We start from the raw sequence: 27,910 nt of genomic DNA on the forward strand, positions 1-27,910 counted from the left end.
CACAGGTTACTCTTTATTGCTTAGGGTGTGCATTTGATGTTCACTGTGTCATATATAGGAACTGACAAAGGAATCCCTCAATCGTTGGGTTCTTTATAAACTATGTAATCCCTTTTGAAATATGTCTGTCACTGTCCATCACAGACTGTCGGTGAAAGACGTAAACGACAGTTCTAGTGAGGAGCAACGAGACTCATCGGATGAAGACATGGACTGGAGTGGGAACACTCTATTCGCTAATCTATCTATTCCACAGCTGGATGGCGCCGCAGACGAAAATAGCGGTGGGTTTGATTTAATGGGGCAAAAAAAATAACGTCAACATTTTAGTGTGCACGCAAACCTCCTTCATCTTTTACTGAAGTGATTTTTATTCTTCTTTCCCTAGATACGTCATTAAATGACAACGGGCCTAGGACTCATTCATCTCTTACAGTCTCTGACAAGATCTTAAGCAAACGGAACCTGTTTCCCTCAGAAACCGTGCAGCTGGAGCCTCCATCTTCAGCTAAGGTGCTACTGGAATGCAAGCACCCAGAGCACAGGCAAGCCCTCTCCTTGGACTCAGAGGAACCTATAGACAAGCACTTCCTTTCCAAGATTTCCATCAGCCAGGACAGCAAAAATGACTCCACTGGATTTAAGATGAACAATGAGAGTCCATACATACAACCTGTGAAACATCCCATTACTTGCAACGTTGCGAGTAAACCTGAGATCTCTCAGATTGACGCCGGCAAAATGGACATAGTGCCGCTATACACTTATGAAAATAGAGCAGGTACCCCAAACAAGTCTGACCCAGATGGCTTAACCTTTGGAAACGGAAAGATCACCCAAAGCAGGAAGAAATACAGCAGCATCAAAAATATGAAAAAGGACCGGGTTTCAGTCCTGCAGAACTGCAGGAGCTTCTCTCTGTGTTACTCCCAGATGAGAAAAAACTGCTCCACCAAGGCAGAGACCGAGCTCAGCCCAAAGGACGGGAAAAGTACACTGCCGAGAGGTGTCAACTCAAGCCAAAGCCCAGCAGATGAGGAAGATACCGTAGCCCCGGGGGAGGATGAAATGGAAAAAAGCAGTGAGGCTGGAGATGTAGGGGAGCTTAAGATCAGGTATGAGGACTATCAGGAGAACAAGACGGAGAGAACCATAATGGGCCAGCAGGAGACACACTACAAGTTCTTCCCCAGTGTGATACTTTCCAACTGCCTTAACCGGCCTGCCAAAAAGTGTCTGAGCGGCAAACTGGCCGATAGTGGCGGTAAACTTCAGCAAGAACATCGAAGGTCCAGGCTGAAGCTTGGTAAGAGAAAGGCTGCAGCGGCAAGCCAGAAGTTCAAGATGTCTGGTGCAGGAAATGTATGCTATGAGATTCAGGACAATCAAACGGCCAACCTATCAATAAAACCTCTTACCGAAAAGAGTGAGGAAGCCTTGGAAAACCTTCCAGTAGGACCTTCGGAGCCACTGAGTGGCACACGGGCTTCTGCTGAAACTTTTGTTGAATATAGGCTTGCTCCACCAGCTAAACCCACTGCACTAGCACAGTGCTGTCAACCAAAACTATCAGGTGCCCCTGGCAGTAAGTACACATTAAGAGCAAAACGCAAGATGAGCTATGATAGTGAGGATGGGGAGTCATCTGCAAGTTTCCACCATATCAAGTCAGGACTTGCCACGAGAGACAGTCTCAGAGATGCCTATCTGATAGGGAACCATGAATACAAGTATCAGAAGCGCCGGAGAATCTCAAAAAAGGAGCCACCGATCATCATCAAATACATCATCATCAACAGGTTCAAAGGTCAGAAGAATATGCTTGTTAAATTAGCCAAAGTGAACGCGGAAGAACAGAGGGTAGTTTTGACCCCAGAGAGGCTGGAGGAGTATAGAAGGTTAGCGCCACTCAAGCAGTTCTGGCCCAAGGTTCCGGAGTCTACTGCAGTCAAATATCCTCTGTGTGAGCCAAAGGTAAAGAAATACCCCAAACGTAAAACTAAGATTAACCCCACACCAAAAAAACCCAATACCCCACAAAAATTAAAAGGCAAGGGTTTTAGGATAAAACGAACTCGAGGCAGAAATAAGTCATTGACTCTACCTACCTTGCCTCCTCCATCACCATTTTACAACGAGTGTGCCGATGATTGCTTCACTGAGTACACTGACGTCATGGTGGAATTAGGCTACCTCTCGGAAAGAGCCTCCAGCCCTACAGATTCTTCACCTCCTCGTTGTTGGTCACCCAGTGAGCCTCAGACAGACGCCTCTAACAGTCACTTGCTGAACCCATTGAATGACCCCTGTCTTAACTCGTGTCAGGAACCCACCGCAGAGGTTCTTGGTAGAGGAGCCCGAAACAGAGGTCGTGCCAGTAAGCTGACCTCTAGCAGCCCGAGAAGGAGACGGGGCAAGGCTGCAAAAAAGACAGTGGCAGAGGAGCCCATTAAGAAGCAGAGCACAAGAAGCAGAAGAACCCCGAGGGGTAAAAAGAAAGAGGCGAAGAACACGCAAGGCTCAGGACACGGCCAGAGTACAGCAGCTCCAAAAAAACCCAGGAAGCCACGCAAGAAGAAGCAAAAAGAGCCATCCAATGAGTCGCCCTTGAGTGAGCAGCCCAGTGGCTCACAAGTCTTGTTCCAAGAGGAAGAGTTGTCTCCTACAGGGGCTTCATCTGTGGATCTTCCTTCTTTTCAGGTGCCTGTGTCCAAGAAAGAAAGCACGGATGATGTTTGTTCACAGTATGTTGCCAGTTCCTGTAGTCAACCCTTGACATCCGACATTGAATTAAAGTCTGAGACCTGTGAGACTTCAATCTCTGAAGCTTGTGAGCAACTAGGAGTCAACCATCAGGGAAGTGATGCGTGCAGTGAGAATGATCCCAGTGTAGCATCTGCGAGTTCCCAGGAGATGCTGAATCCATCAGAGGATGTGAAATTGCAAGATCGTTGCTCATCAGGTCCTAGCATCGGCCTTCCGTGTTCCGTCATCACTTACAATAGATCGAACTCAAATCCTCAAAGTTGCACTTCAGCGGAAGTGTGCAGTTCCACAAAACCCTCTGAAATCAAAACGGAGATTGAAAGTGATGTTCCTTTGAGCTTTGAGGAAACCCAAAAGTCCTTAAGTTCAGAAGGGAAAATGCCAGGTAAGACTAAACGACGTGCATCAAGGAAGAAGGAAAAAGGAGCAGCTGCTGATTTAACGCCTCCTAAAACCAAGCTTGCGTCTAGATGCAAGTCAGGAGGTACTGAGGAAATTGCCAAAGAAGCGACTCCCAGGAATGGAGAAAGACTTTCTGTTCCAGAAATGCCCTCTGGTCTTGCTGTCCTAAAAGAGCTTCTGCAAAAAAGGCAACAGAAAATGCTAGGGGAAGGGACAGTGTGTGAAGTCCATCCTGCTACAAGTGACCCAGCAGACAAGGTTCCAAAAGCAAAAAAAGCCGCCTCATCCACCCCGCGGAAGCCTAGAGTCCCCAAGACGCAAATTCCCAAGGAAAAGAAACCTAGGGGTCGGAAAGGTAAAAACGCAGTACAGGAGGAGCCTTTGAAAACAGAGCCTCACTTATCAGATGACAGCCCGGCCTTCCTGTCAGACCCTGGCTTTGACAGCTGTTATTCTTTTGAAGATAGCTTGTCTCCCGAACTCCCACACAACTACAACTTCGACATCAACTCCATAGGCCAAACAGAGTTCTGCAGCCTTTACATGGGGAACCAGTTTGTGTTAGCTGACAAAAACCTGCCCCAGAAGTTCCTTAGTGATGTAACCCAGGAGCCCATGCCGGTAATGGCCCTGGGCTTAGAGAAGATGGCCGAAAAGGGCTCTGGTTTGGGGGAGGAGCTGCAGTGTGGTTCGGAATGGCACAAGATGGGGCCGCTCAGCCCTGACCTCTTCGACAGATCTGCAGAAAACAAGGAGGGCCTCCCAACTCACTTGCCAGCATCTTTACTGGATTCCGATAGTGGCCAGGAGCTTCCTGGTGCCAGGATTATGAAAACCAGGGATTGGGGACCCATTGGCAAAGCCCATGGCCTCAGCCACTTTCAGGGCTTCCACTGTGAGAGACGAGACCTGCTACTTGCCTTTGACCCTTTATTGCCGCTCTCATTGAGCTCAAAGACCTTTGCAGATATTCTTGGATCTCCTGTTGGGGATCTAATGGAAGGGAATGACACCTTAACAACAACAACACCTAGTAGTTCTCCAAGGTCAGTCAGCTCACTGTCGCACGTTAAGATGGGCAGTCAGGCTTTGAGAGGTTCCGGAGGCGCCCACATTCTGAAGCCCCTCATGTCTCCTCCGAGCCGGGATGAGATACTGACCACGCTGTTGGACCTGGATCTCTCAGAAGCGACATACCAGGAACCTTACTGCAGTGATCCGTCTGATGCCCCAGGAAAAGCCAGGTACTATCAGTGTCAACCAACACACACACACCAAACATCATGTATTGACAGTTCAAGTGTTGGAGGAAAAAAGTTGCATAAAATGATTCAAACTTTAGGCAAGTCAGTTTCACTGTAAAAGTTCATTTGCAAACTTTAGTTACTTTTACTCACTGTCTTCACCTCATATTTTGTTAAATTTTTAGACTTTTAAAAAAATGTTTTTGTGTCTTCAGGGAAATTGGTGGACGGAAGCTGGCAGTTGAGACCAGGCTAACAAGAGAGCTGTCAGAGTTCAATGGGGAGTTCTCACAAGAAGGTATTCAGTTTTGGAAGACTGCCTTCTTTGCCATGACGCATCCCGGATCACCGTCAACACATGGACCCGGCGTAACAGAGTGCACCCGGACCCGGGCCGACCTGAGCCCTGGCCCAGCTGGGGATCAGAAGGTGGTGTTGCTGCCCTGCAGAACTGCGCCTAGTCGGGACCGGGTGCAACTCTGGCTGCAGACCAGGAGGGAATTCCAGCACATTCACAGGGAGAACAGAAAGACAGCTCTAGAGGACCTGGCTGTGTCACATCGGGATCAGAATGAGCGCATAAGCAGGACTGCAGATTGTGTGGAAGAATGTAAAGAACAGTCGACCATGATCCAGGAAGATGAGTCTGAAAAAGCCACCAGCCCACAGCCCCTAAAGAAAAGGGGGATGGACCTGGGCCTCAGAACTTCTCCTTTGGAAGTAAAATCTCATCACACTCCTAAGAAACATGGCATTGGTGCTAGGGCAAGGGAAGGCACAGTGAAGGAGGAAGAGGATGACCAGTACTCCGGTCAGTCCAGTTCTCCAGACTTGCCGGACCTGCCGCCCTGGCAGAAAACAGCTTGGCCCTGCTCAGCTGCCGCAGAGTCCGTGGAGGAGTTGGAGAAGAAAGAGCTGGTGCCAGAGCTGTTGCTGCAGAGGCTCACTGGTTCTGGTGACCCACTCTACCCGTCACCTGAAAGTAGTCGGGATATATTTCCTTGCCCCTCCCCCTTCTCCCTCACGGCCCATGGTGGGGAGAAGGTCAGCCCCATCCTGCTCCACAGTACGCCAGTTATTCAGAGGCGGAGAAGCAAAGGTGACTCAGAGCCCATCTGCAGCACTCCTGTGATTGAAGGTAATGGGTTTCTCCTTATGTTTTGTAGTAGTGTAGTAGCTCCGAAAGTAAGTTTTATCACATTTAAGGTTTTTTTTCCTTTTACCGCAAAGTGTCAATTTTTATGGCTATCATTAAAGACTTCATAATTGGCTAATGAAGCTCTCTTTGAAATCTTAATCTGTCATGGTAATTTTTAAATGAAATTTTATTGGAGGAAATCCCCATGAAATTGTTTGCAAAGTGTTATGGTGCTTCAGTAGTGGTTCAGCTTCCTGCAAGCCCCCCTCCCCATTCTCTCCCCCTCCCTTATTTGGATTTTGACTTAATAATAATTTTTGCATTTTTTTTTGGTCTGACCTCAGACACAGAATCGAGATCACAGAGACTTCAGCAGCGGAGAGTCGGGGCAGCAAGCACGCTGAGGAGAGTGCTCCTCACCACTCACATGAAGGTCAGCCCCATAGATGCTGCTCCTTCTGTTATGCCCGTCCCTTAACAACTCGAGGAGATGTTTCCCCATAGTCACTTCCATCGTAAACTTAAAATGCCAGCACTGCGACATTATGGGGTCGTGTTTCCAGACTCACAGGGATTCTTAACCATGATATTCTATAGCAGATTTATTTGTTGGTCTTCTGTTGTGTTGTCTGGAAAGTTTTGAAATGAAGTGCTGGTCATTAACAGGTAATTTGCTGAGGTGTGGCTTGAGTCTTCCATGTTCTTTTGTATAATCTAACAAACCCTCCATTTTTTTTTGTTCTGCCTGGTTTTATCCTGCTTTATCAGAACCAGCTTACCGCTTTGAACATTCCAAAGGCAGACAGCTCAGAGATCGAAGGTCCATCCATCAGCAACTCCTATGGATTCCGAGTCAGCATGCAGAACCTGCAAGATGCCAAAGCGCTCCATGAGGTACCGGCCCGTGTCCTAAGCGTATGGGACATGTGATCGGAAGGCATGTGACCACCTTTCCCACCTCCCTTAAAGGTGCAGTACCTAACTCTGATGTGCATGGAACTCCATGCTCGCACTCGCCGGGACCTGGAGCCTGACCCAGAGTTCGACCCGATATGTGCCTTATTCTACTGCCTGAACTGTGACGCACCCCTGCCCAGTTCCGACAGGACCCAGCTGGTTGGTGCTATAGTGGTGGACAAGGACAGCGGCAGTTGGGATCAAGGTGACAAGGAAGTGCCACGTAGTGACTACTAAATAATGCTGGGAAGGAATAGGAGCTTGGGCAGCGAGCTAGGTTCTTTTGTAGGTCTCTGTGACTGGGCACATCCTTGGAAACTGCATTTTATCTGCTTTTGTGTATTATATTCCCTTGATTGAGAATACAGATGATTTTTGAACTTGCCCACTATCTCATTAGTGCCATAACTCAAAAAGTATTTGATAGCTCATCCTCAAACTACGCAGACACATTATTTGACTGAATCTGGAAATGATCAGACCTCATACTTCATAGGGGTAACAAAGGGAAAAGTAACCACAGACACTAAAAGGGTGATAATAGAAAACAGTCAAAGGAACACGATGCTGCCGCTCAAACAGCATCTCAGTTAGTTTGAGTTAACTCGGTAGGTACAAGGAAGCTGATTAGGTCTGTGTTCCACCTCCAGGTACCAGAAGCACAGCACCTCTGCTGGTAAGATCGGGGGTTTCCAACCTGCAGGTCACTTACACCGTTGATGAGAAGGGGCTCTTCCAGGAAGTCGTTGACATCATGAGAAGGTACATACTTTGTGTGAATCTTTTCTTTAATACAGAACAGCATAAAACCCATAATTTCATTAGTGGTCACGATTTTGTGAAACTTCAGATATAGTGCTGGCATTGAGTGAGTTCAGTGTTTAGTTGCATATTGCTAAATGATCTGAAGTGAGTAAGAGCTAAATCGAGCGACTCATAATAGCTTTTAAACATTCAAGTACAACCCTGGAAGTAGCAGACAGTTTGTGCTAATATCTGAAACATGCTTCAAATTATTAAATTGCCATGGAGGAGTTCTGCAGCTCGTGTTAACAGTGCCCTCTTGTGGTAGGTTTGACCCAGACATCCTGCTGGGGTATGAGGTGCAGATGCGCTCTTGGGGCTACCTCTTGCAGCGCGCAGCGGCCATGGGGGTGGACCTGTGTCAGCAGCTGTCACGAGTGCCGGGTAAGATCAGCGAGAGTGATGGGCATCTACATGGGGGGCGTCGCATGTCATCTGACGTTTGTGTTTCACGATGGTGATGTTGTCCCACAAACAGAAACACTGGTTAAGTGGAAGCCATGGTGCTTTCTGTGGTTACACGTGTGTGTGTCTCTGTGTGTGTGTCCGTGTGTGTGTGTGTCTGTGTGTGTCTGTGGGTGTGTGTGTCTGTGTGTGTGTGTGTGTGTCTGTGTGTGTGTGTGTGTGTGTGTGTGTGTGTGTGTGTGTGTGTAGCAGCCACTTCACACTACATGCCAGCCGTGATTCTCAGATATTTTTATGGCGGGGGGTGTAATCATCACCACAATTTAAACAGAGGGCCTAGCCTGATCAATAGCCAATCATATGTGGCGAGCGATGGGAGGGGGCACCCTGGGGACCAGTGTGTTTTCGACTGGGGTTAGTGCGCCTGTGGTACCCCCCCTGTAGGTTCCAGCCCTAGGGCCTTCACGCCCCACATCGGCTCCTTTTCTCTGCCCTATATATGTTGACATAATTGAAACCCGGTGACAATGCAAATACACAGTGCATTTACAGAAAGCCCGTGACCCTGCCCAGGATTACGCATTTGCCGAGTTCTGCAGCTCAAAGTCAGAGTAATAATTTGCTGTGACATCAAATGAGCTGATTCCAGTTAGCTTGCATGAAAACAACAGGTGGCCGTGTGAGACAGAAGCTGTGATGATTCCGGGCCGGGACGTGCCGTCCAATGCTGTCAGCGTTGCCTTTCCCCTGGTTCTGTAATGGGTGTCTGTCTGCTGACAGGTGACTCAAAAGAGAACCGGTTCTCCGCCGAGCGGGACGAGTACGGCTCTGACACCATGTCCGAGATCCACTTGGTTGGCCGCATCACTATCAACCTGTGGCGGGTAATGAAGACGGAGGTAGGCGCCCGTGTGCTCGCTGGCATTTTGCCCAATGAAAGTCTAGGTGTGCTGATCTTTTTATGTCCGTGTTTCCCGATCCGGTCCTTGGGGACCTCAGACAGTCCATGTTTTTGCTCCCTTCCAACTCCCAGTCGGGAGCAAAAACTTGGACCGGTTGTGGGTCCCAGAAGACCGACTTGGGAAACACGGACATAAAAAGATCAGCACAACTACTTACAAGTGTATGTGAGTGAGTCTTGCCGCCTGGATTTTCAGGTGACCTTGAACAGCTACAGCTTTGAGAGTGTGGCGTTCCACGTCCTGCACCAACGCTTCCCCCTGTTCAGCGCCCGCACCCTCTCCGACTGGTTCGACCACCACACCGACTTGTACAGGTCTGTCCTGGCCTCCTGGCTTTCTCGCTACTGGTGCCCAGTATAACCTCAGTTTACTGGGGGGGTCTAAAATTCCAAGAAAATGAATGAGCACTATTTAGTGTACGTTTATTTGGGTGTAGGACCAAATTTTAGATGACTGTGCCCCCCCCCCCACAGAACAGCCTTAGTGGCACCCCTGCAATAAAGTCCATGCATATTTTTTCCTCTTATAAGGTTGACACAAAAATAAATTTTGCTGTATTTTATAATTTTTTTTTAAATTTTGCTGTTTGACTTGACTTTGGTTTTCACAAGATTTTGGCTGTTTCGCACACACACACACACACACACACACACACATATGCACATGCATGCACACACGAGTTCCTCATCGCATATCCCGGCTTGGCCTTTCAGGTGGAAGGTGGTGGACCACTACATAAGCCGGGTGTGCGCCACCATGCAGCTGCTACAGCAGCGTGACATCATCGGCAGGACCAGCGAGCTGGCCAGGGTTTTTGGGATCCAGTTCTACCACGTGCTGACCAGAGGATCTCAGGTTCGAACCACCCCTGATTACTGGTGCCGTACCATTTCGCCTACAGTTGTTGCACAATCAGCATGTGCTGCAACCCACACAAAGGTGCCTCCCAATCATCCTTTGCAGCTTGTGTTTCTCCTCATTGCAGAATGCAGATTTTATTCTAGTCTTCTAGTCCAGGATCCAGCTATTGTAAAGAACGGCATAACTTTTTCACTCTAAACGTGAAAAATATAATCGTGGCAATTTTCGGTATTTCGAAAGTAATCACGGCGCCTTTTCATACTTTCAAGTACATCTTCACATTTTTTTTTTTTTTGCAAACTGAAAGTTATTTTCTAGTGAAATTGGCCCATTAGTGTTTAACGGGGCCATTGTTGTAACAAAGGCCTGTGTGTGTGTGTGTGTGTGTGTGTGTGTGTGTGTGTGTCCTGGTGATGGGAATCAGATTTGAGTGGCACTTTGTGGAAGCTTGTTAATTGTGTACTTGGGTCTGCTGTGGATGATTTCCTCTCCCTTTCAGAGGAAGAAATGAACATGTCAGGCGTTTATCAGTGATCTGTTTTTCCATGTCCTCAAGGCACAAATCGCACCCTAAGTTGCCGTAAGCGTCGTACCATGGCTGTAGTGAGCGATACATTTCCACACCATATATAGACGTGCTGGTGGTGGCTCGCTGTCTGGCCCACAATGCACTTACCATGGACACTTTCATAGCAAAATTCCGGAACCTGGTTCCTTTGTGCAAGTTCCTGGGCCGTTTTGACTGGACACTTCTGTAAGCTCACCTTCACGCCGCACAACAAGAGCTGGGACCTGTAAGCTAAGTAAACCTGGAGGGTTACTACTAAACACGTAATTGCGTATGAAACTACACCAGCACCCCAAAACAAGGGAGGATGAAAAAGTCATTTTATTTGTTGATTACTTGGGAGCTTGGCTGCGATTAAAACAGGACACAGTCTTTTATTTGTATTTTATTTGTGATTTGTGAAATTTTTATATTTCATTATTAAAACTGGCAGTGTAACGTTATTACACTAATAAGTGCTGGCAAGTTTCACTACCGGTACCGGAAATAGACAGACACATGTGTCAGTTATTGGTTGAATTTTCCGATGCAGAAATATGGAGATGCAAGTTAAAAGGTCTTTGTTAATTCAAACTTGTTATTTGTTGTGACTGGGATGCAAAAATAATTGCACCCACTCATTTCTTTGCTCCGCTACTTCTGTCTTTTCCTGCACCTCTGCATAACTTCCAAGTTGGTGCCAGTACTTGTGGTCAACCAGTCAGCAAGTTAATCGCTGTAAACGCCTCCCCAGCAGTTTGTGCTTGAACAAAAAAAGTACCTAGTCTGGAATAGGGACTAAAGAAAGGTTCCAGAACGGTCTTTCAGGCACTATAGTCAGGCTGAGTTCCTGTGATGGGAACATGACAAAAGTTCCTGGTTAGGGGAAAGGATTCTGGTTTGTGAAAATGGTTCCTCTGGTGTGAAAACGCCTCATCAGTCCTGACCTGTAGGTGGCTTCGGAGAAAGATCTCTACCAATATACAACATGCAGTAGGTCACATGTATGAAGACTGATCTCCTCCAGCTTACCGAAGCGTTGAACCTGAGTGATGTGGCATCACTGTTCTACAAGGATAGGTTGTGCTCCACCTTTAGCGCCCCCTTGTGGCAGGGGTTGTAATAATAACCGCACTGATGGACTTTCACATTGGGAATGTATGTTCAGTGAATATCAGGGCAGCCTCCCAAACCACCCTTTGCACATTATCCTGTGTTGGTGTAGAGTCGTCATATTTAATAACTATTTGCACGTTATGTCCTTCCATCTTTGTATTCTCCGAGAGCATTTCCGCATCTTTACGCTGAAGTTGGCAGGTCAGAGGTGCCAAAGCTCTCTTAAGATATTCTTTGATTACTGTTGTAGTGTTGGAAAGCCGTTAAAATGTCTGTCTCCTTTCTCGTTGTGTCAGGTGTCAGATTAAAAGCTTTTTGGCGTCGTTTGCTGAAGTTGTAGGTCATACGGAGATGAATTTGATTACCATAGCATACAAGACAGGTGTGAATTAATTTTGTTTTTAATTACAGAAAGAATTTACGGCTGAGAGAGTCTGTAATACACCTGAGTGCGCTGGCTTGTGTTTCCGACATACGATAATGAAACCCAGCGGCCATGCTTTTCTGTCGCCGGTGACGTGAAAACACCATTAGTGATACGCCAGCCTGTGATTGTTTGCTTCCAGAGCCCTTTGTTTCAACAGTGCAGTGGGATATGTGCAGGCTGGGAGGTTTTAAGAAATATATTGGTCATAAGTGTAGCTGGTATGCTGGAAATCTGCCGCCATAAATCTCCTTCTTTAGATCTGCTGTTTGTGTGGGTTTAATGGGATAAGCTGGCGGTGATTCCATTACTGGGGGAACTGAAAAGGAAAAGAAGTCCAGAGAGACTCTCCGCATTTCCAGTAGATGTCCCAGAATTCCTGCCTTTGGCGAAGATTTTTATTAATCGCGCCTGAATGGAATCGTGAGCTGCTTGGTTTATGAGATCCTAGCGTTCATCTTGCAAACGTCTGTCCGGACAGTGGTTCTGACCCGTCATTATTTCCTGTTTGGAGTCATGCTGAGTTTGGCACCTGTGTGTCACTTGGGAAATTCATGATGATATGAACATGAAGGACTGCCGTGCGTGACGGTCATTACACACTGTAGACAATGTACTTTTGCTTCATTTAGCACACCTGGGTGTGAGATTATCTTTGAGCTGTTTGAATTACATGAAACTGAAATTTGTGCACCGTGTGGATAGATAGCCAACTTTTGTGTTTGACCTCTTGATTCCCCCCCCCAGTACCGGGTGGAGTCCATGATGCTCCGAATCGTCAAGCCCCTCAACTACATTGCAGTGTCCCCCAGCGTACAGCAGAGGGCCCAGCAGAGGGCGCCCCAGTGCATCCCCCTGATCATGGAACCAGAATCCCGTTTCTACAGCAACTCTGTGGTAGTGCTGGATTTTCAGTCGCTGTACCCCTCCATCGTCATCGCCTACAACTACTGCTACTCCACCTGCCTGGGCCACGTGGAGAGTCTGGGCACGTAAGGACGCTTCCCTTATCTTCGTCTGCACCCTCGCTGGGCTCCTGTTTGACTAAGGTTGCACCACACGAGGTGGAAAATCCTTAGTGTAGTGTTTGTTGTGTGGGTAAACATGGAGGGTGTTTGTGTGTGAGAGAGAGAGAGAGAGAGAGAGAGAGAGAGAGAGAGGAGAGATGCCCTGAGATTGTGTAATGTCCAGTGTCATTTTGAGATAAGCTCTGGATTACTTGCAATGTTTTTATTTGTTGAGTCAAGTGGTCAAGTCAAGAGCTGCTGTCATTCCAGCCATGTAGAGTACAGGGTGAAATGCAAGGACATCCCTCCTAAATATTTATTGCAGACAGTTGCTGTCCACCTGGACTTTGGGGGCAGCTTGCAGACTAAGCTGGCCGTTCTGTGGTTAACTCACACAGGGGCTGTCTTCGTCAAAGACCAGTCAACTGGGCCTATGTTCTTAGCCTCGCAGGATGAAAGGCTTCAGTTAGTCCTTCCGAGCCTTGCTTGGAAATCGGTTTATTCCAGCATGAGATGAGATGAATTGCGATCCGAAAAATGCCTGTATTCCCTTTTGTTGTCCGAGTGGAAGAAAATGTGTTCTCATGTGACATGCGACCAGATACCTTAGGGTGCTGAAAATGACCCACCTTACATGCTGGGTTCATGCAGGTAAATGTGGCTGGACACAGTTTGGGTTTGCAATGGAGACTTCCTGATGCGTTTTTTGGAAAATACGCTTCTCCATTTGTGGTGATTCCAAATGGTGAGAATATCACACCTGATCCACTGAACCAAGTAATGTCTGACAATGTCCTGTAATCTGGAGCTTGGCTATAGAAATCGGTTGGGTGATGTGGCTGCAGTTGGAGTTGCAGGGGAGCCCAGCATTGTTCTCTGTCCGTTTCAGGCATGACGAGTATAAATTTGGCTGCACATCTCTGAGATTTCCTCCTGACATCTTATCTCAGTTCCGCCATGACATCACCATTTCTCCAAACGGCATCGCCTTCGTTAAGGTAAACACGGCCTGGATAACATTCAAAGATATGTAACAAATAAATGAATTATTTTATTAACCCTCTGGGGTGTAGGGGTAGGGAGCACACTTTTACTGACTGGGGCATGGTCACACATTTCATTCAATATCATAAACTTTATTCATGGCAAATTATTTCTTATATATTTGTTTTGGCATTTAACCCATCTTAATCTTGGTGTACTTTGTTAATATGTCAGATTTATGTGAAGTTTGTAATTTGACATCACATCCCCTCCCCCCCCCCCCCCCCCCATATGGCGCCGATGGGGATGTATCCGGATCGCGTTTCACTGCTGTGTTGTTCATGAAATCACCATGCGAATGCGATTTGAATACGCGGTAATGCGGCTATTGAGAATGTGAATAGCGATCTTCAGGTGAGGGCTGCACTACACGTCCCCGATGCAGGCAAAACAAAGTAAGGTGACATGGTTCACTTTTTTGCTGATTTAACCCAATTTTAAAAACTTTAATACTTCCGGCAGTGGACGTTTTGAAAAGACAGATTACAGTTACATTACATTTATTCGGTTTTTTTGCATGTTTCTACAATAAGATTGCAGCGAGTCATGAACTGAAGTACACGAGAAATAGACGCGGCATTGCAGACGATGCCGTCGGCTCCGGAGGGTTAACGACAGTCCCGAAATTTCCTGACACACTGTTAGAAGTGTGGTGTTTCAGAGGTTATGTAACACGGTAAACATCTTATGTAACGTGAGAAGCGTCTTCTAGAAGTGGTCACACTCCATCTCCCCATCGCCCCATGTCTGACTTGGTGTTCCTCCTTGGACGTAGCCGTCGGTACGTAAGGGTGTCTTACCCAGCATGCTGGAGGAGATCCTGAAGACCCGCATCATGGTCAAGCAGTCGATGAAGGCCTACAAGCACGACAGGGTTTTGACGCGTCTTCTGGACGCCCGGCAGCTGGGGCTGAAGCTTATCGCCAACGTCACCTTTGGCTACACGTCCGCCGGCTTCTCCGGCCGAATGCCCTGCGTGGAGGTGAGCTCCTGGCGGCACCTTCAACCTCAGCAGTCATCTTCAGTCACCTCTTACATTGAGGCTGTTGGCAGGTCTCTCAACACCTCATATAGGGACACATGTCCAGGGCGTTCCTGGAGCCGCTTGGGTCATAGTTTGAAGCAATAACCCTTAAGCTCTCCTCGCAAACAGTGGATGACATAATTCAAGCCTCTAATTTGATCAGGAGGCCTCATGTAACCAGTTTTGTCTTTGACCAGGTAGGCTTGTGTGGTGTCATGGTTACTCACTATACTGCGGTATATTTGCTGTTTGTGTACCGCAATGAAACATTTGATACGGCCCCCATCGTACCCTTTGCCAAGACTCCTGTAAGAGCGATGGCGGTGTGTTATTCTGCCTGCACCGTTAGGTTGGTGACAGCATCGTCCACAAAGCCAGGGAGACCCTGGAGAGTGCCATCAAACTCGTCAACGACACTAAGAAGTGGGGGGCACGCGTAGTGTACGGAGATACCGACAGGTGGGTCAGAGGCTGCCCCGGCCAAGCGCTCAGTCGGTCCGGTCCGGTCCGGTCACACCCCCCCTCCACTTGACGTTTCTGTCCCTCAGCATGTTCGTGCTGCTGAAAGGAGCCACCAAGGAACAGGCCTTCAAGATCGGGAACGAGATCGCCGAAGCCGTCACTGCCACCAACCCTAAACCTGTCAAGCTCAAGTTCGAGAAGGTGGGGGCGTAATCAGTGATTAGTTCAGCCTTAAATTCGACCAGTGTATGGCTGTATGATTAAGCCTGAACCGTGAAATGGGTTTTATTTACAGGCCCTTTGCTGTGCCTGTCCCCCCCGTGCGCCCCTTTGCCTGCCTATGTCCCCAGGTTTACCTTCCCTGCGTGCTCCAGACGAAGAAGCGCTACGTGGGCTACATGTACGAGACCCTGGAGCAGAAGGATCCCGTCTTCGACGCCAAGGGGATTGAGACTGTGCGCCGAGACGGCTGCCCAGCTGTTTCCAAGGTAACCAGGGGGATTTCAGGCGCCTCTTTCACCTCGTGGCCGTGGCAGTTTGCCCATACGTGCTCCCCCCTCCCAGCCATCGTTCGGGGAACAGGGGTGGGGGAGGGGGTGTCGAGTGCGAGAGGAAAGGCATGGAAATGAAACGGGTAAATGGAGCGTGTGGTCTGAAATGTGCAGGTCCTGGACCAAAGCGAGGCCGCTCACTGCGTTTTTACTGCTTTGCTCTTGTCTCTCTCCACGTCCTCACCGCCCCCCCCCCCCCCCCTTCCCACCTTCCCCCAGATCCTGGAGCGATCCATCAAGCTACTGTTCGAGACGCGAGACATCAGCCAGGTCAAGCAGTACGTCCAGCGGCAATGCATGAAGGTCCTGGAGGGCAGAGCCAATATGCAGGACCTCACTTTTGCCAAGGAGTATCGGGGCAGCGCCTCCTACAGGCCGGGAGCCTGCGTTCCTGCTCTGGAGCTCACCAGGTAATCCTCTGGTACCCAGCCTGAAACAATGGTGGTCCCCGGCTGAACCCTGGACAGCTGCTGTCTGACTGTCTGCCTGTCTACACGCACGCTTTTGGCTGTGTGTAAATCTGCTCCGCGTCACCCCCAGTAGCCATTGTCTGCACAAGGCTGTTCGTTTCGCTGTACCTGAAACTGTTGCCTAGCAACACTGTCATTAATATGGAGAAAGAAAAAAAATATATCTGACTTTCGAGTTATTGTTAAAGGGAAAATATTCCGCTGCTTTGTACAGACCGTTCCTGCATAGTGCTGCGATGCATTCCTGTATACGAACAGTGGGATTTGCTGCAAATGTAGTGTATTTTGAGATCTGCAAAACAAAATGTAACGTGCGGTAAAACTGCTGTTATGGACTTTATTTTAAGAGCAGTTAACATATAGCAGTTCATATTCTTGTCATTATTTCATAATTATGACATAATTTAAGGTTGTATTAATAGCCTGTAGTCATAGGCACTCTGCCCACCGTGACCTTTTGACCTTGCCAGGCGCATGCTGGCCTACGACCGGCGTTTGGAGCCGCGTGTCGGCGAGAGGGTGCCCTACGTCATCGTGTACGGCATGCCTGGCGTTCCCCTCATCCAGCTGGTACGGCGCCCCCTGGAGGTGCTGCAAGATCCGGGGCTGCGGCTCAACAGCGCCTACTACATCTCCAAGCAGATCCTGCCTCCCCTGGACCGCATCTTCGCCCTAATCGGCGTCGACGTGTTTGACTGGTACCGCGAGCTGCCCCGGGTGAGCGGCCCCTAGGGCATTTGGAGCAGGAGTTGGGGCCCTGAAGGGCAAATGGCACTACCAGTTAATCTTATTGCAGTACGAATGGTCATTCTTTAATCATTTTTTGTTCTTTTCTTCTATTGGTTGCAATAACTTTGTCTTTTTTTATTATTATTAACACAAACCTTGGTCATTTCTTCCACACCTCCAGTTAATGCGTTGAAAATATTATAAAGAGCCACATCGACATGACTCATGCTTTTCTTAAGAGCAGCCACAACTATTCCAAATAGCTGAAGTTGTGAACATCAATAAAGGATTCTGTATAATTTTTAAACGTGGGCCGATACTGCCATCTAGTGGCCACCCATGAGAAGTAGCGTCCAAGGCTGTGCCTTGTGGTGATTTGTTAACATGGGCAGAATTCCCAGGACAGGAAGCTGCCCTCCGACAGCGGAGCGAGGCCAGCCAGGGCTGCAGCAAACAGGAAGATCTGTCTTTTGAGAACTGCTGTGCACTTTGGTCTGTTAAGGAAATGCTGAGAGTATCAGGGGAAATTTTCAAGAATCTTAAAAAAATAATAAAAATTTAAATGTCTTTCTTTGAGACTTCAGATGATGCCAAATTATCATTGACCTGAATCTGTCGCACGTTGCATAGCTCAGATGGAAGCTGTGCTGGAGTTTCAGGATCGAATCTTAGCATTTCTGTGCTAATGCCGAGTCCTGTCTCTTGTTTGTCTGACTTCCTGTCTCTGACCCTCAGGTCCAGAAAGCGTGTTCCACAGCCGGCGCTGGCGACGAGGAGGTGTGCAGGAAGGGCACCATCTCGCAGTACTTCACCACCCTGCACTGCCCCGTCTGTGACGAGCTGACCCAGCTGGGCGTGTGTGCCCGCTGCCGCGCCGAACCCCAGCGCGTCGTCGTCACGCTGCAGCAGGAACTGCGCCAGTGGGAGGCGCAGCAAGAGCATCTGCTGAAGGTGAGGGGCGCTCGGGTACAACAAGGGACTGTTGGCATGGTGACGGCCTTTGCACACCTTTACATGGCTGTTTTGCGACTGTCAGGAGTTGCATAAGAGTTCCCGTTTGTTGCTGTTTGCATTGGAAAACACGGCACTCGTTTGGGACACGGGACAAGCCTGCGGCCTCCTGCCTGCCGATTACGCATTAGTGAAATGCTACAGGCCAGGCTTAATTCTTGCGACGCTTACCTTAATCCATTTGATCAAAATCACACCAGCCCTTACTGCCATTGAATTCTGCGGCGTTAACAAGCACTGCGATGACTGTTCGCTACACTGTAACGCATTCCCTGCATCGCCAGCTGTCCTGTCTTTGCATAGTTGCCCTCGTCCCCATCGCCCTGTACGCACTCTCCTGACACAGCTGATATCGCAGACATTGTGGTAGCGACGCCCCCCCCCCCCCCCCCCCACACGCTACAACAGAACTTGACGCCCACTTGAAATTTCCATCCCCACAGGTGTGCCGGAACTGCAGCGGCGCTGCGGAACGCCAGGTCCCATGCGTCTCACTGGACTGCCCGGTTCTGTACAAGCTGTCTCGGGTCACGCGGCAGCTGTCCAAGGGCCCCTACCTCCGGCAGCTCCTGGAGCAGTTCTGATGTTCCGGATCCCCGTCATTCACACTCGGCGACGTTGTGGTGCTAAACGCCCAGTCTCTGTTTTGATTTTGTGTTTGTCTCTCTTTTTTTTTTTTTTTTGGTTTTGAATGGTGCTTTGATCTAACATGGTTAGGTTTCAATTTTTGCCTAGTCGCTTTCTGTTATACAAGTATTTCTGCTAGCTTGCTGGTGCAGGTGGTGGCTGGCCGGTCATCCTCGTTCACCGCGTTCCCGGCTGCTATTGGTTGTACATAAAGCAGTGTTTTTTTTTGGTTTTTTTTTTTGGCTGGCATATTTCAGAGTGTCGCTCGGCATTATGGGAAATCGGATCTATGAGGACCGTTCTGCGTTATGGTTTTTCTACGCGCTGTAACTCTTTGTAAAAACTTTGAGGTCTAAATGTTTTTTATGGGGCTCCTTCTGACTCCAAGGTAGCAGGAAAAAAAAACCACTGATTAAAAGATTGTTTTTATATATGTATAAATATATAAAAACCTTTTTATGTAGAAATTCTCTCATTGTAAATCTAAAATCTGTGTGCGCCTGCATTAAAAACATGGGGTGGGCTGGGGGGGGGGGGGGGGGGGGACCATGTCGTTTTCCTGTCTCACGATGTCTTTTTCCTTGAGAGAGATGGTTTTATTTATGTACGTTTTTCTGCACGGAATAGTCCTTAAAACTCTGAGCCTCTTTGGGTCGTCGTTGGTAAAGGATGGAGCAGAGAACGTTCGCGTTCGAGATTTCACCAACTCCTGGGACTTGCTGCAATAGTGTATTTTGATAATTTATGGCAAAGTATACATTATTTTCTTTGTGCATATTTATTTTGTACACATTTCTAATGCTTTCTCTATGCTATATGTATGTTCCCTACCTATGTAAAGACTGATTCTATATCTCAATTGTACACAAGATCTGTGTATTTGTATAATTGTAAAAAAAAAAAATGGCCGGTGTTTGTTTTTAATAGATATTTCTGTGGATGGAGGTTAACAGTTGATATAATAAAATTAAATGTACGAACATGAACCTGTTGACTGTTGTTTAAAAAAATGCTGCCTGAGCTCGAGTCTATTTAAAAAACACTCCACACATTCAGAACCATTATGCAAATTATTCTGAGCAGGAAAGTCTAAAAGAGGGACACTTTTCTGTGGATTTTTTCCCCTTTCAAAACTGCACTATGAATATGTCGCTTTTGCTTATTTTTAGCTTATCTTGGAAAAAGTCCACAATGAAACTGAATCATGACAACAGTCCCACAACCATCCTTCTTAATTTATACTTTATTAATAACACACATTGGAATACATTGTACACTTAAATATCAATCTATACAAAATAAAAGTGTACGTTTATAAAAAATTTGCCACTTGTGATGTCTTGCACAACTTGCTCACAGATAACCCAGAATATTAAAGACAACACATTTTTGCTCACATTCGAGGAATCGTATCTTTGACCATTTAAAAAGACAAATTTGCGCTCAGACACATTTATGCTACCCCATGGTGTCGTGGTTAGCAGAGACCCGGGTTCGAATCTCCGCCAGAGTTCCATGTCTGTGCCTGTTCTTCTGGTGCCGCTTCTCCCCCCACGGTCCATGTGTATCTTTGTCTGACCATTTAAAAAGACAAATTTATGCTCGAACACATTTATGCTACCCCATGGTGTAGTGGTTAGCACAGTCGCCTCGCACCGCTGAGACCTGGGTTCGAATCTCCGCCAGGGTTCTATGTCTGTGCCTGTTTCTCTGGTTTCACTCTCCCCATGGTCCATATATATCTTTAACTGACCATTTAAAAAGACAAAATTACATTTAAACCTAGAATGATGTGGCAGCAGGATAGTGTAGTGGTTAGCACAGTTGCCTCACACCTCTGAAACCTGGGTTCGAATCTCTGTCAGTGTTCCCCCCAAGGGGCATATATCCTTTTTTTAAATATCGCTGACCATGTAAAAAGACAAAAGTACGTTCAAACCTAACAAGCCATGACTGCAGGATGGTGTAGTGGTTAGCACAGTCGCCTCACACCTCTGAGACCCGGGTTCAAATCTCTGCCAGTGCTCCCCCCATGGTCTGCATCTATCTTTTTTTAAATATCTCTGACCATTTAAAAAGACAAAATGACATTCAAACCCAACAGGACATGGCTGCAGGATGGTGTAGTGGTTAGCACAGTCGCCTCACACCTCTGAGACCCGGGTTCGAATCTGCACCAGGATTCCAAGTCTGTGCCTGTTCCTCCGGTGCTACCACTCCCCCCATGGTCCAAGGACACCCTGTGGTTACCAAGGTATGTATGTGTGTGCATGCAGGTGCACAATCCAGTCTCCCTAACCCCCCCCCCGCCATGGTGCAAGAACATGCTAACGTTTCCAAATTGCCTCTAGGTGTACGAGTACCCAGTGCTTCCCTAGGCTCCAGTCCCCCCCCGAAAGCCTGAAGAGGACAAGCAGTTACAGAAAACGGATGGAACTCAGGGTGATGCTGTAAAGAGCAGCACGAAGCAAATTATTTGCATGAGCATTTGACAATGATTTCTGATTTCATGGCATTCCCCACTTCTGTGTTTCCCAATCCAGTCCGTGGGCCAGTCCACGTTTTTGCTCCCTCCCAGCTCCCAGCCAATCAGGAACACCGAATACCTGTTAGAGGCCGCCGGGAGCTAAGAGAAAGCAAAAACATGGACTGGATTGGGATACAGGGGTCTACTTTTTTAAAAAACCTATACCAAAATATATATTAAACGATTATACTTAGTATAATGGCTTTACCATTTAATTGCACTATGGTTATACCCTACATTTAAGTCCAAAATTGTTTTTTTTTGCTAATATACAGACCGTACCTTGAATGTTGTGCATCATACTTGCCCATTAAGTAGGGCCTACCGCATAAAATATAATATATATCATTTCATAACAAACACAATAAGTCTGTAAAAGAAAAAGTCAATTACCTACATTGCTCTGAGAGAAACAGCTGTAAAGCAACTGTGGTTCGTAGTCTAAGCATAACCAGGACACGTAACAGAACATACTCAAGAAATACAGGGTACATTCAACACAGCTTCCTCAAAGCTGCGAGTAACTTTTCCCCACACTGAAGCATCACCAACCCAGCAGCTGCCGCTGTCTGTGAGCTTGAGCTCGTTTCAGGGGGCAGGACCTGACATCTGGGGGCATGCGAACGGGAGACGGGCAGCAGAATGTCCTCCGATGATTTTCTCACGAGCTCGTCAACCTCCCAGCAACAGCGTCTTTAGTCTCTCTTTTCTCTGTCCAGGGTAATGAGAGGTTACCCCCTGGGAGAGTCTCCAAGGAGAGTGACTGGGGAGTTGGTGAGCTCCAGGGGATCGGCTGGCTCGGGCGTAAGGTCGGTTGTCGTCGGGGTCACCGGGGAATCCTCAGGGGCTTCTGCGGCATCCATAGCGGCCGCCGAAGACGTCGTTCTGTCCGGCGAGCTGAGACTGGCGTCGTCCATCTGGATGACTTCAAAGTCGGTGTCGTTCCACTGGTCGGCCTCATCTTCTTCCTCCTCCTCCTCCTCATTGGCGCCGGTGTCCAGAAGGGCTTGGTAGTGCTCACTGTCATCGGCCCCAGGCTTGTCGCGTGGCCTCCAGGTTGTTCCACCAGGCGAGGTGGCCAGCTTGTACATGACGGGGAAGAGGATGGAGGTGATGGTGGCCGTGCCCAGGGACAGGTACATCAGCACTGGGAGCTCCTGCACAATCCCCAGGAGTAATCCCACGACAGCAGGCAGCACCATCTCTCCCAGTGCCGCCCCCACCACGAACACTGCCGCAGAGCGGCCCGTCACTGTGGTGTACTGCTCCAACCAGGAGATGCCGCTAGGGAAAGTGGTGGCCATGGAGGCGCCATAGAGGGCAGTGCAGGACCAAAGCACCATCCTGTTGCGGCTGAAGAGCACCATCAGCAGGGAGGACAGCGTGCAGCCCACCAGGCTCAGCAGGATCATGGTGCCCGGCTTCATACAGGCTGCTAGGAAGATAGCCAGGCCCCGGGTGGCAGCAAAGGTGCCCCAGAAGAGGGAGTTAAGTCCAGCAGCCCGAGACTGGGCCATATGAGTCACGTCCTTGGCATAAGTGAAGATGAAGGAGCCGTAGGCTACCTCTGCTCCTACATACCAAAAGAAGAAGAAGAAGAGCAGAAGAATGAGGGCATTGTGGTACTTGGCCATCCGCGGTTTCCCCGGGGAGATCTTGGCCATGTCCTGAGCTGGGCTGCTCCGGGAATAGAGGACAAAGAAGAGGAGGGAGACCAGCAGCAAAAAGACCCCAATCACAATGTAGGCCCACATGGACTTGGAGATAGGCGCATGGGCCAGATGAAGGGTGGATTTGATCAGTTTGCTCGTCGGGTCTTTCAGAGGAGGCACGGATCCTTCCGTAGTGCTTGGGGAAGACTCAGTAGTCGAGCCGAAGACTTTGCTGTTCTCCAAGTGATCGGTGCTCCCGAACAGCAACTTGGAGATGATGGGTGAAATGAAGGCCCCAACGGCGAAGCTGAAGTGCAGGGCCTGCATGTACGGTCCGGCCCGGTCCCCCCACGTCTTCAGGATGAGGACATTGCCACCTAAGCATGGGGTGGACAGCAGGGTTGGGAATACAAGTACGACTCAGTGCTCGACAGAACTGTAAAAATGACAAAATGCCATACAGCTACTGAGAAGCAAAAAATACTCACAGCCACAAAAACAAATCAGTCAGAGGCAAGTCAGCATGCTGGCAGGTGGAAACACTGAACTACTAAAGTAACATCTCAAATAGCGGCATGCTGCTGAATGAAGATAATTAAAAGCTTATTAAATGTATGACCCCAAATCAAAGGGTATCACACATGATTTCTTGAAAAACAAAACTAAATTCACATATTCTCCCCCCTCTACTATAAAAACGAGTTTATTTTTTTAAAATTGGGGACCCACAGACAGTACCTGTTTTTGCTCCCTCCCAGCTCTCTGCCAAAGGGAGCAAAAACATGGACTGTCACCTTCCTGCATCTACAGATGTTCTTACATAAGAACATAAGAACTATACAAATGAAAGGAGACCATTCGGCCCATCAAGCTCGCTTGGGGAGAACTTAACTAATAGCTCAGAGTTGTTAAAATCTTATCTAGCTCTGATAATCTTATCTAGCTCTGATTTAAAGGAACCCAAGGATTCAGCTTGCACTACGTTATCAGGAAGGCTATTCCATACTCTGACTACACGCTGCGTAAAGAAGTGCTTCCTTAAATCCAGTTTGAAATGTTCTCCCGCTAATTTCCACCTATGGCCATGAGTTCGTGTATTTGAACTAATGCTGAAGTAACTATTTGGTTGAACAGCATCCAAACCTGTTAGAATCTTATATACCTGGATCATGTCCCCCCTCAGTCTCCTTTGCTTGAGACTGAACAGATTTAGCTCAAGTAACCTTACCTGTATCTAGAAACCCCATCGAAACTCCAACACAGGAAATGAGGAGTGTGAGCAGAATGGCGCTTTTACAGAAGGGAACTCCAATCATGCCAACAGCTGTGAGCAGCATAGACAAGCCTGGCAAAGACAGCGAGGAGAGAAACATGAGATGAATCGGGAATCGTGTGGTTCTGTCTGCTACGGGCCACAACGTCTGACAACATGGTGTCCAGCTCGTCTCCCGTGAGACGCCCCATCTCTCAGCACCCTAGGCACTTAATTCCTTTCTCTTATGCAATTTAGGTTTATTTAAAAAACACAACACACATACATAAATAAAGAGGACTGGAGAGTGTTGTGTTGCACTGAACAAGGCTCCTGTCAAACAAACATGCAACTAAATATCAAGTGAATGGGTTTAAAATGTGTCTCCTTTTGTCTGATTACTGCTCTCTATAAAGCCCAAGACAAGTCAGTTTCCACAAAAAAGAAAAATCAGGACTATAATTGTGCGTAATGGGAGGGCGGGGCTGAGCGGCTTGGGACTGTGTTCACAATCCATGGTTTGTCTGAGGTCGCTGGTTCAAAGCCCAAGGTCGGCACAAATCATCGTTTTCTCAAAAAAAAAAAAAAATGGTTTGGAGGTTTTAAAAAAAATGTGTTTAAAAGTGCTAAATAAATAAAAGCAAAATAAAATACTTGAACAGCGGTACACCAAAAAAATGCATGCACAAATATCCTGTCCAAAACCTTATTTATAACTCATATTCAAACAGCTAGACAGCTGGCACAGCACCCAACACAGCATCACATACAACTCTGCAAAGCAGTCCTCTGTGTCCATGATCAGAAGGTCATCAGTTCAGATCCCCCGGCAGGCTGAATGATGCCACCACAGGCTCCTTGAGCAAGGCCCGTAATCTTTAGCTATGTCCGGAACAGTGTGACCCTGCTCACCGATTCTCACTTGTATCTCGCTTTGGATTAAAGTGGCAAATAAACAAGTAAAAGTAACGCAAAGTTTACTCTGGTGCAGTGGCTGCCAAATCAACGCAGCATCACCGCACCTCCAGGGACCTACAGCTGCTTTCGGAGAACAGGCGACTAAATAAATGTGTCTGCATGAACAAACTGCTCAAATCGTTTTTTGAAAGCACCGCAGGCAAAATGGCTGCTGGAAACCCACATTAGCCAACTGTCAATTCTATTACCGGCATTAAGTTCCATTCCGGACATAAGGGGCTTCAAATAAACCAATGCAGGGCAAGTAAATGCGTCCCCATGCGAGAGCAGACCCACCGATGCAGCCGACATGGAGGCTTACCGAGAAGCAGATGATGGTTCATGATGTCAAAGAGGAACCCAGCCACCACCGAGCCCCCCATGTAGCCCGCAGAGCGCCCCACAAAGATGTAGGAGATGTTGCTGATGCTCTGTCTGACGTTAGTGGCCAGGTCTCCGAACGTGGGGCCCAGCACTGAGATGCTCATTCCCTGAAACATGACAGGGTCGGCACAGTAATTTCACCATTGGGCCCCTGAGCAAGGCCCTCAAGCTCCTTTAAGAACATCTACGTCGCTTTGGATAAAACTGGGTGCTAAATAAATAAAATGTAAATAAAACGGCCGCAGAAATAATGATGTATCTGCAACAGCTAATCCGCTTCAGGTCTATCAGCTGTATATAAAACTAAGAAAGTCAGGTCCTACAACTGTGGAAAAAAGCACTGAAATCGGCAATATAGATTTTTATTTTTTTTTCCCTTCAGGTCCAAGAGTTAAAATAGTCTAACGTCACTGGAATTTCAGCAGGAAGTTCTCTGGCTAACCCTGATCACAGAAAAGGGATGCTATTAGAAGTGTGAGATCCAAATATCTGCGTTCACTCAGGCAAATTCTGCAGTGCCCTGCAGGGAATACTGCACTCACTCCCCGGGACTTGTGACACATCCCACAGAAAAACGTCACAGGTACTTTTTTGGATGCTTGGCATTCACCAACATGGGTCACCGGGACATTTACGGCACGGAAAAACCATGCAGGCTGGTTTGCAGGCAGAATTGTAACTTAAATACCGAACACATGCATTTCACATGGAAATGCGTCACAAAAACAACTTCAGCAGAGGGCATGCTGTTTAAGGTTAACTAGATGGTCAACCTATAAAACCTTCACATACAACTGTTTCTGTACAGCAACATGACTACCTATAACAAAAGTGTCATAACAACATAACATCACAATTAAGTTAAAAAGTCTTTTAGTCTATTTTCCTTCGGTCTTTGGAGTGCATAATGGAACCAACACAGCATTACATCCATCCATTTTCGAAATCGCTTATTGTACCGGGTCGCGGGGGGTCCGGAGCCTATTCCAGAAGCAGTGGGCACGAGGCAGGGAACAACCCAGGGCGCAGAGCACTCTCACACACCTACGGGCAATTTAGCATGTTTTTGGACTGTGGGGACCAAACCGGAGTACCCATGGGGAGAACATGCAAACTCCGCACACATGTGAGCCAGGCTGAGACTCGAACCCGGGTCCCAGAGGTGTGAGGCAACAGTGCTAACCACCGCACCACCATGCCGTACGAAATCACACCTTATACCACAAGAACCCCAATGTTTTTACTCGTACCAGATCCTTTCTCAACCAACAACGAGTTTATTCTTGATCCACCTTGAGTTTATTCTGAACTCCAGGATATCAGTTGACGACAGCTTACAGAAACAGTGACAAGTGCGTGTATTCAGTGATCAGATTACATGGTGCTTAATGTTGAAGTGACAAAACACAGAGCGAAACCTACATGACGGCTCGTTATATTTCCGTCTAACTCAGAAGAGTAATGTATATTAATAAGTACATTACCAGGCCAAGAAAGGAGGCGCAGAGAGCAACCGTAACCATCCACTGACTGCAGGTCCCGTGGGCGCTGCCGTCCGGCCCCAGCACGGCCACCCTGTGGGCTCCGGCTCCGTCCAGCCTGCGGACCCGCTTCATCACGCCCTTCAGCCCGCCCCGGGCGTCCTTCCTCTTATCGAAGAGCGTGTCCTCATCCTGGTCTTCATTGTCTTCGTCCTCCCCGACCCGGGCGAAGCGGACTTGTTTCTTCTTCGCCGCCGGTTCGCCGGTGGCGGAGGCAGACATGGTGCTCCGTCCGCGGCCGCTTTCCGACCAACTGCGCTAAACGCAGCCGCCGTGGTCGGCGCAAGGAAATGACAGGGACCCCCGCTTTCAGACCAGCTACTTTACATATATTTCATGTTCACTCCGGCCGGCCTCCAGCTGACAGGTGAGCTGCGAAGGGACCGCCTGCTACCTCGGACCAGCTCGTCTGGTGCGCCAGCTGGCAAATGAAAGCCGACTGAGCCGCAGCACACAGGAAGCTAACACGACGCCGTGACGCGACCGATCCGGGATCAGTTCTGTGCCTAAACTAAAATACGCTGAAGACAGGGACGGCGGAACGGGATCCGATTTGAAATCAGCGACTTGGGACGGCGTATCCTCCGAGCGTTGGGCGCCGAGTAAATGACGTAAGATTGTTTACTAGCAAATGTCACAGGTGATAAATTGTTAGATTGGTGATGTTGTATGGGAAGAAACGAGTCGGCAGTAATAATTATGGACTCATTGTCCCACATGGGACTGGCATCCCATCCAGAATGTACCTGTTTGGTGCAGCCCTCAACATGATAAACAGTTGGAAGATGGACGGATAGATGATTTTGTGGAGTAACGACAGGAATCAAATCAAGGGTGTATCCCTATCTTGTGCCACATGTTGCTTGGGATTGGCTTCAGCCCCCCCGCCGCCGCCCCCATGACTCTGATCAAGATAAGTGGATGGATGAATTACTTTGTGGAATAATGTCCTAGAATAGACTGGCATCACAGCCAAATTGCACACTTCCCTTGTGTTGTATATTTCCTGGAATAGGCTCCAGACATCACCACCGAACCCCCACCCC

The 27,910-nt window shown here is 48.0% G+C and overlaps 2 protein-coding genes across 5 annotated transcripts in view; one reads left to right on the forward strand and one right to left on the reverse strand.

Moving 5' to 3' along the window:
- Nucleotides 1-19,062, forward strand: part of rev3l (REV3 like, DNA directed polymerase zeta catalytic subunit) — a 39,750-nt gene extending 20,688 nt beyond the window's left edge. For both annotated transcript variants that reach the window (XM_048986560.1, XM_048986561.1), the window contains exons 12-32: nucleotides 145-284; nucleotides 389-4,412; nucleotides 4,628-5,550; nucleotides 5,895-5,983; nucleotides 6,319-6,444; nucleotides 6,520-6,712; nucleotides 7,158-7,269; nucleotides 7,580-7,695; nucleotides 8,497-8,615; nucleotides 8,874-8,992; nucleotides 9,392-9,533; nucleotides 12,374-12,618; nucleotides 13,523-13,631; nucleotides 14,453-14,659; nucleotides 15,051-15,160; nucleotides 15,250-15,364; nucleotides 15,514-15,651; nucleotides 15,934-16,124; nucleotides 16,655-16,901; nucleotides 17,649-17,864; nucleotides 18,368-19,062. In XM_048986560.1, the coding sequence (XP_048842517.1) occupies nucleotides 145-284; nucleotides 389-4,412; nucleotides 4,628-5,550; nucleotides 5,895-5,983; nucleotides 6,319-6,444; nucleotides 6,520-6,712; nucleotides 7,158-7,269; nucleotides 7,580-7,695; nucleotides 8,497-8,615; nucleotides 8,874-8,992; nucleotides 9,392-9,533; nucleotides 12,374-12,618; nucleotides 13,523-13,631; nucleotides 14,453-14,659; nucleotides 15,051-15,160; nucleotides 15,250-15,364; nucleotides 15,514-15,651; nucleotides 15,934-16,124; nucleotides 16,655-16,901; nucleotides 17,649-17,864; nucleotides 18,368-18,508 (7,822 nt within the window). In that variant the 3' untranslated portion in view covers nucleotides 18,509-19,062. The remainder of the gene's footprint in view (nucleotides 1-144; nucleotides 285-388; nucleotides 4,413-4,627; nucleotides 5,551-5,894; nucleotides 5,984-6,318; nucleotides 6,445-6,519; nucleotides 6,713-7,157; nucleotides 7,270-7,579; nucleotides 7,696-8,496; nucleotides 8,616-8,873; nucleotides 8,993-9,391; nucleotides 9,534-12,373; nucleotides 12,619-13,522; nucleotides 13,632-14,452; nucleotides 14,660-15,050; nucleotides 15,161-15,249; nucleotides 15,365-15,513; nucleotides 15,652-15,933; nucleotides 16,125-16,654; nucleotides 16,902-17,648; nucleotides 17,865-18,367) is intronic.
- Nucleotides 19,063-19,776: 714 nt separating this feature from the next.
- mfsd4b (major facilitator superfamily domain containing 4B) lies at nucleotides 19,777-27,433 on the reverse strand. Of its 3 annotated transcripts, none has more exons than XR_007383979.1 (5): nucleotides 26,808-27,433; nucleotides 25,262-25,430; nucleotides 23,959-24,075; nucleotides 20,711-23,107; nucleotides 19,777-20,216 (listed from the first exon to the last, which is right to left on the reverse strand). XR_007383979.1 is itself a non-coding variant. In XM_048986569.1 (4 exons), the coding sequence occupies exons 1-4, from the start codon at nucleotides 27,084-27,086 to the stop codon at nucleotides 21,810-21,812; spliced, it is 1,863 nt and encodes a 620-aa protein (XP_048842526.1). In that variant the 5' UTR covers nucleotides 27,087-27,433; the 3' UTR covers nucleotides 19,777-21,809. The 3 variants fall into 3 exon arrangements, 1 of the variants encoding a protein (XP_048842526.1); XR_007383978.1 differs by having other exon boundaries at nucleotides 19,777-20,543; nucleotides 20,702-23,107; XM_048986569.1 differs by having other exon boundaries at nucleotides 19,777-23,107.
- Nucleotides 27,434-27,910: the final 477 nt, after the last annotated feature.

The sequence above is a fragment of the Brienomyrus brachyistius genome, chromosome 19 (assembly GCF_023856365.1).
Source record: "Brienomyrus brachyistius isolate T26 chromosome 19, BBRACH_0.4, whole genome shotgun sequence".
Taxonomy (NCBI): domain Eukaryota; kingdom Metazoa; phylum Chordata; class Actinopteri; order Osteoglossiformes; family Mormyridae; genus Brienomyrus; species Brienomyrus brachyistius.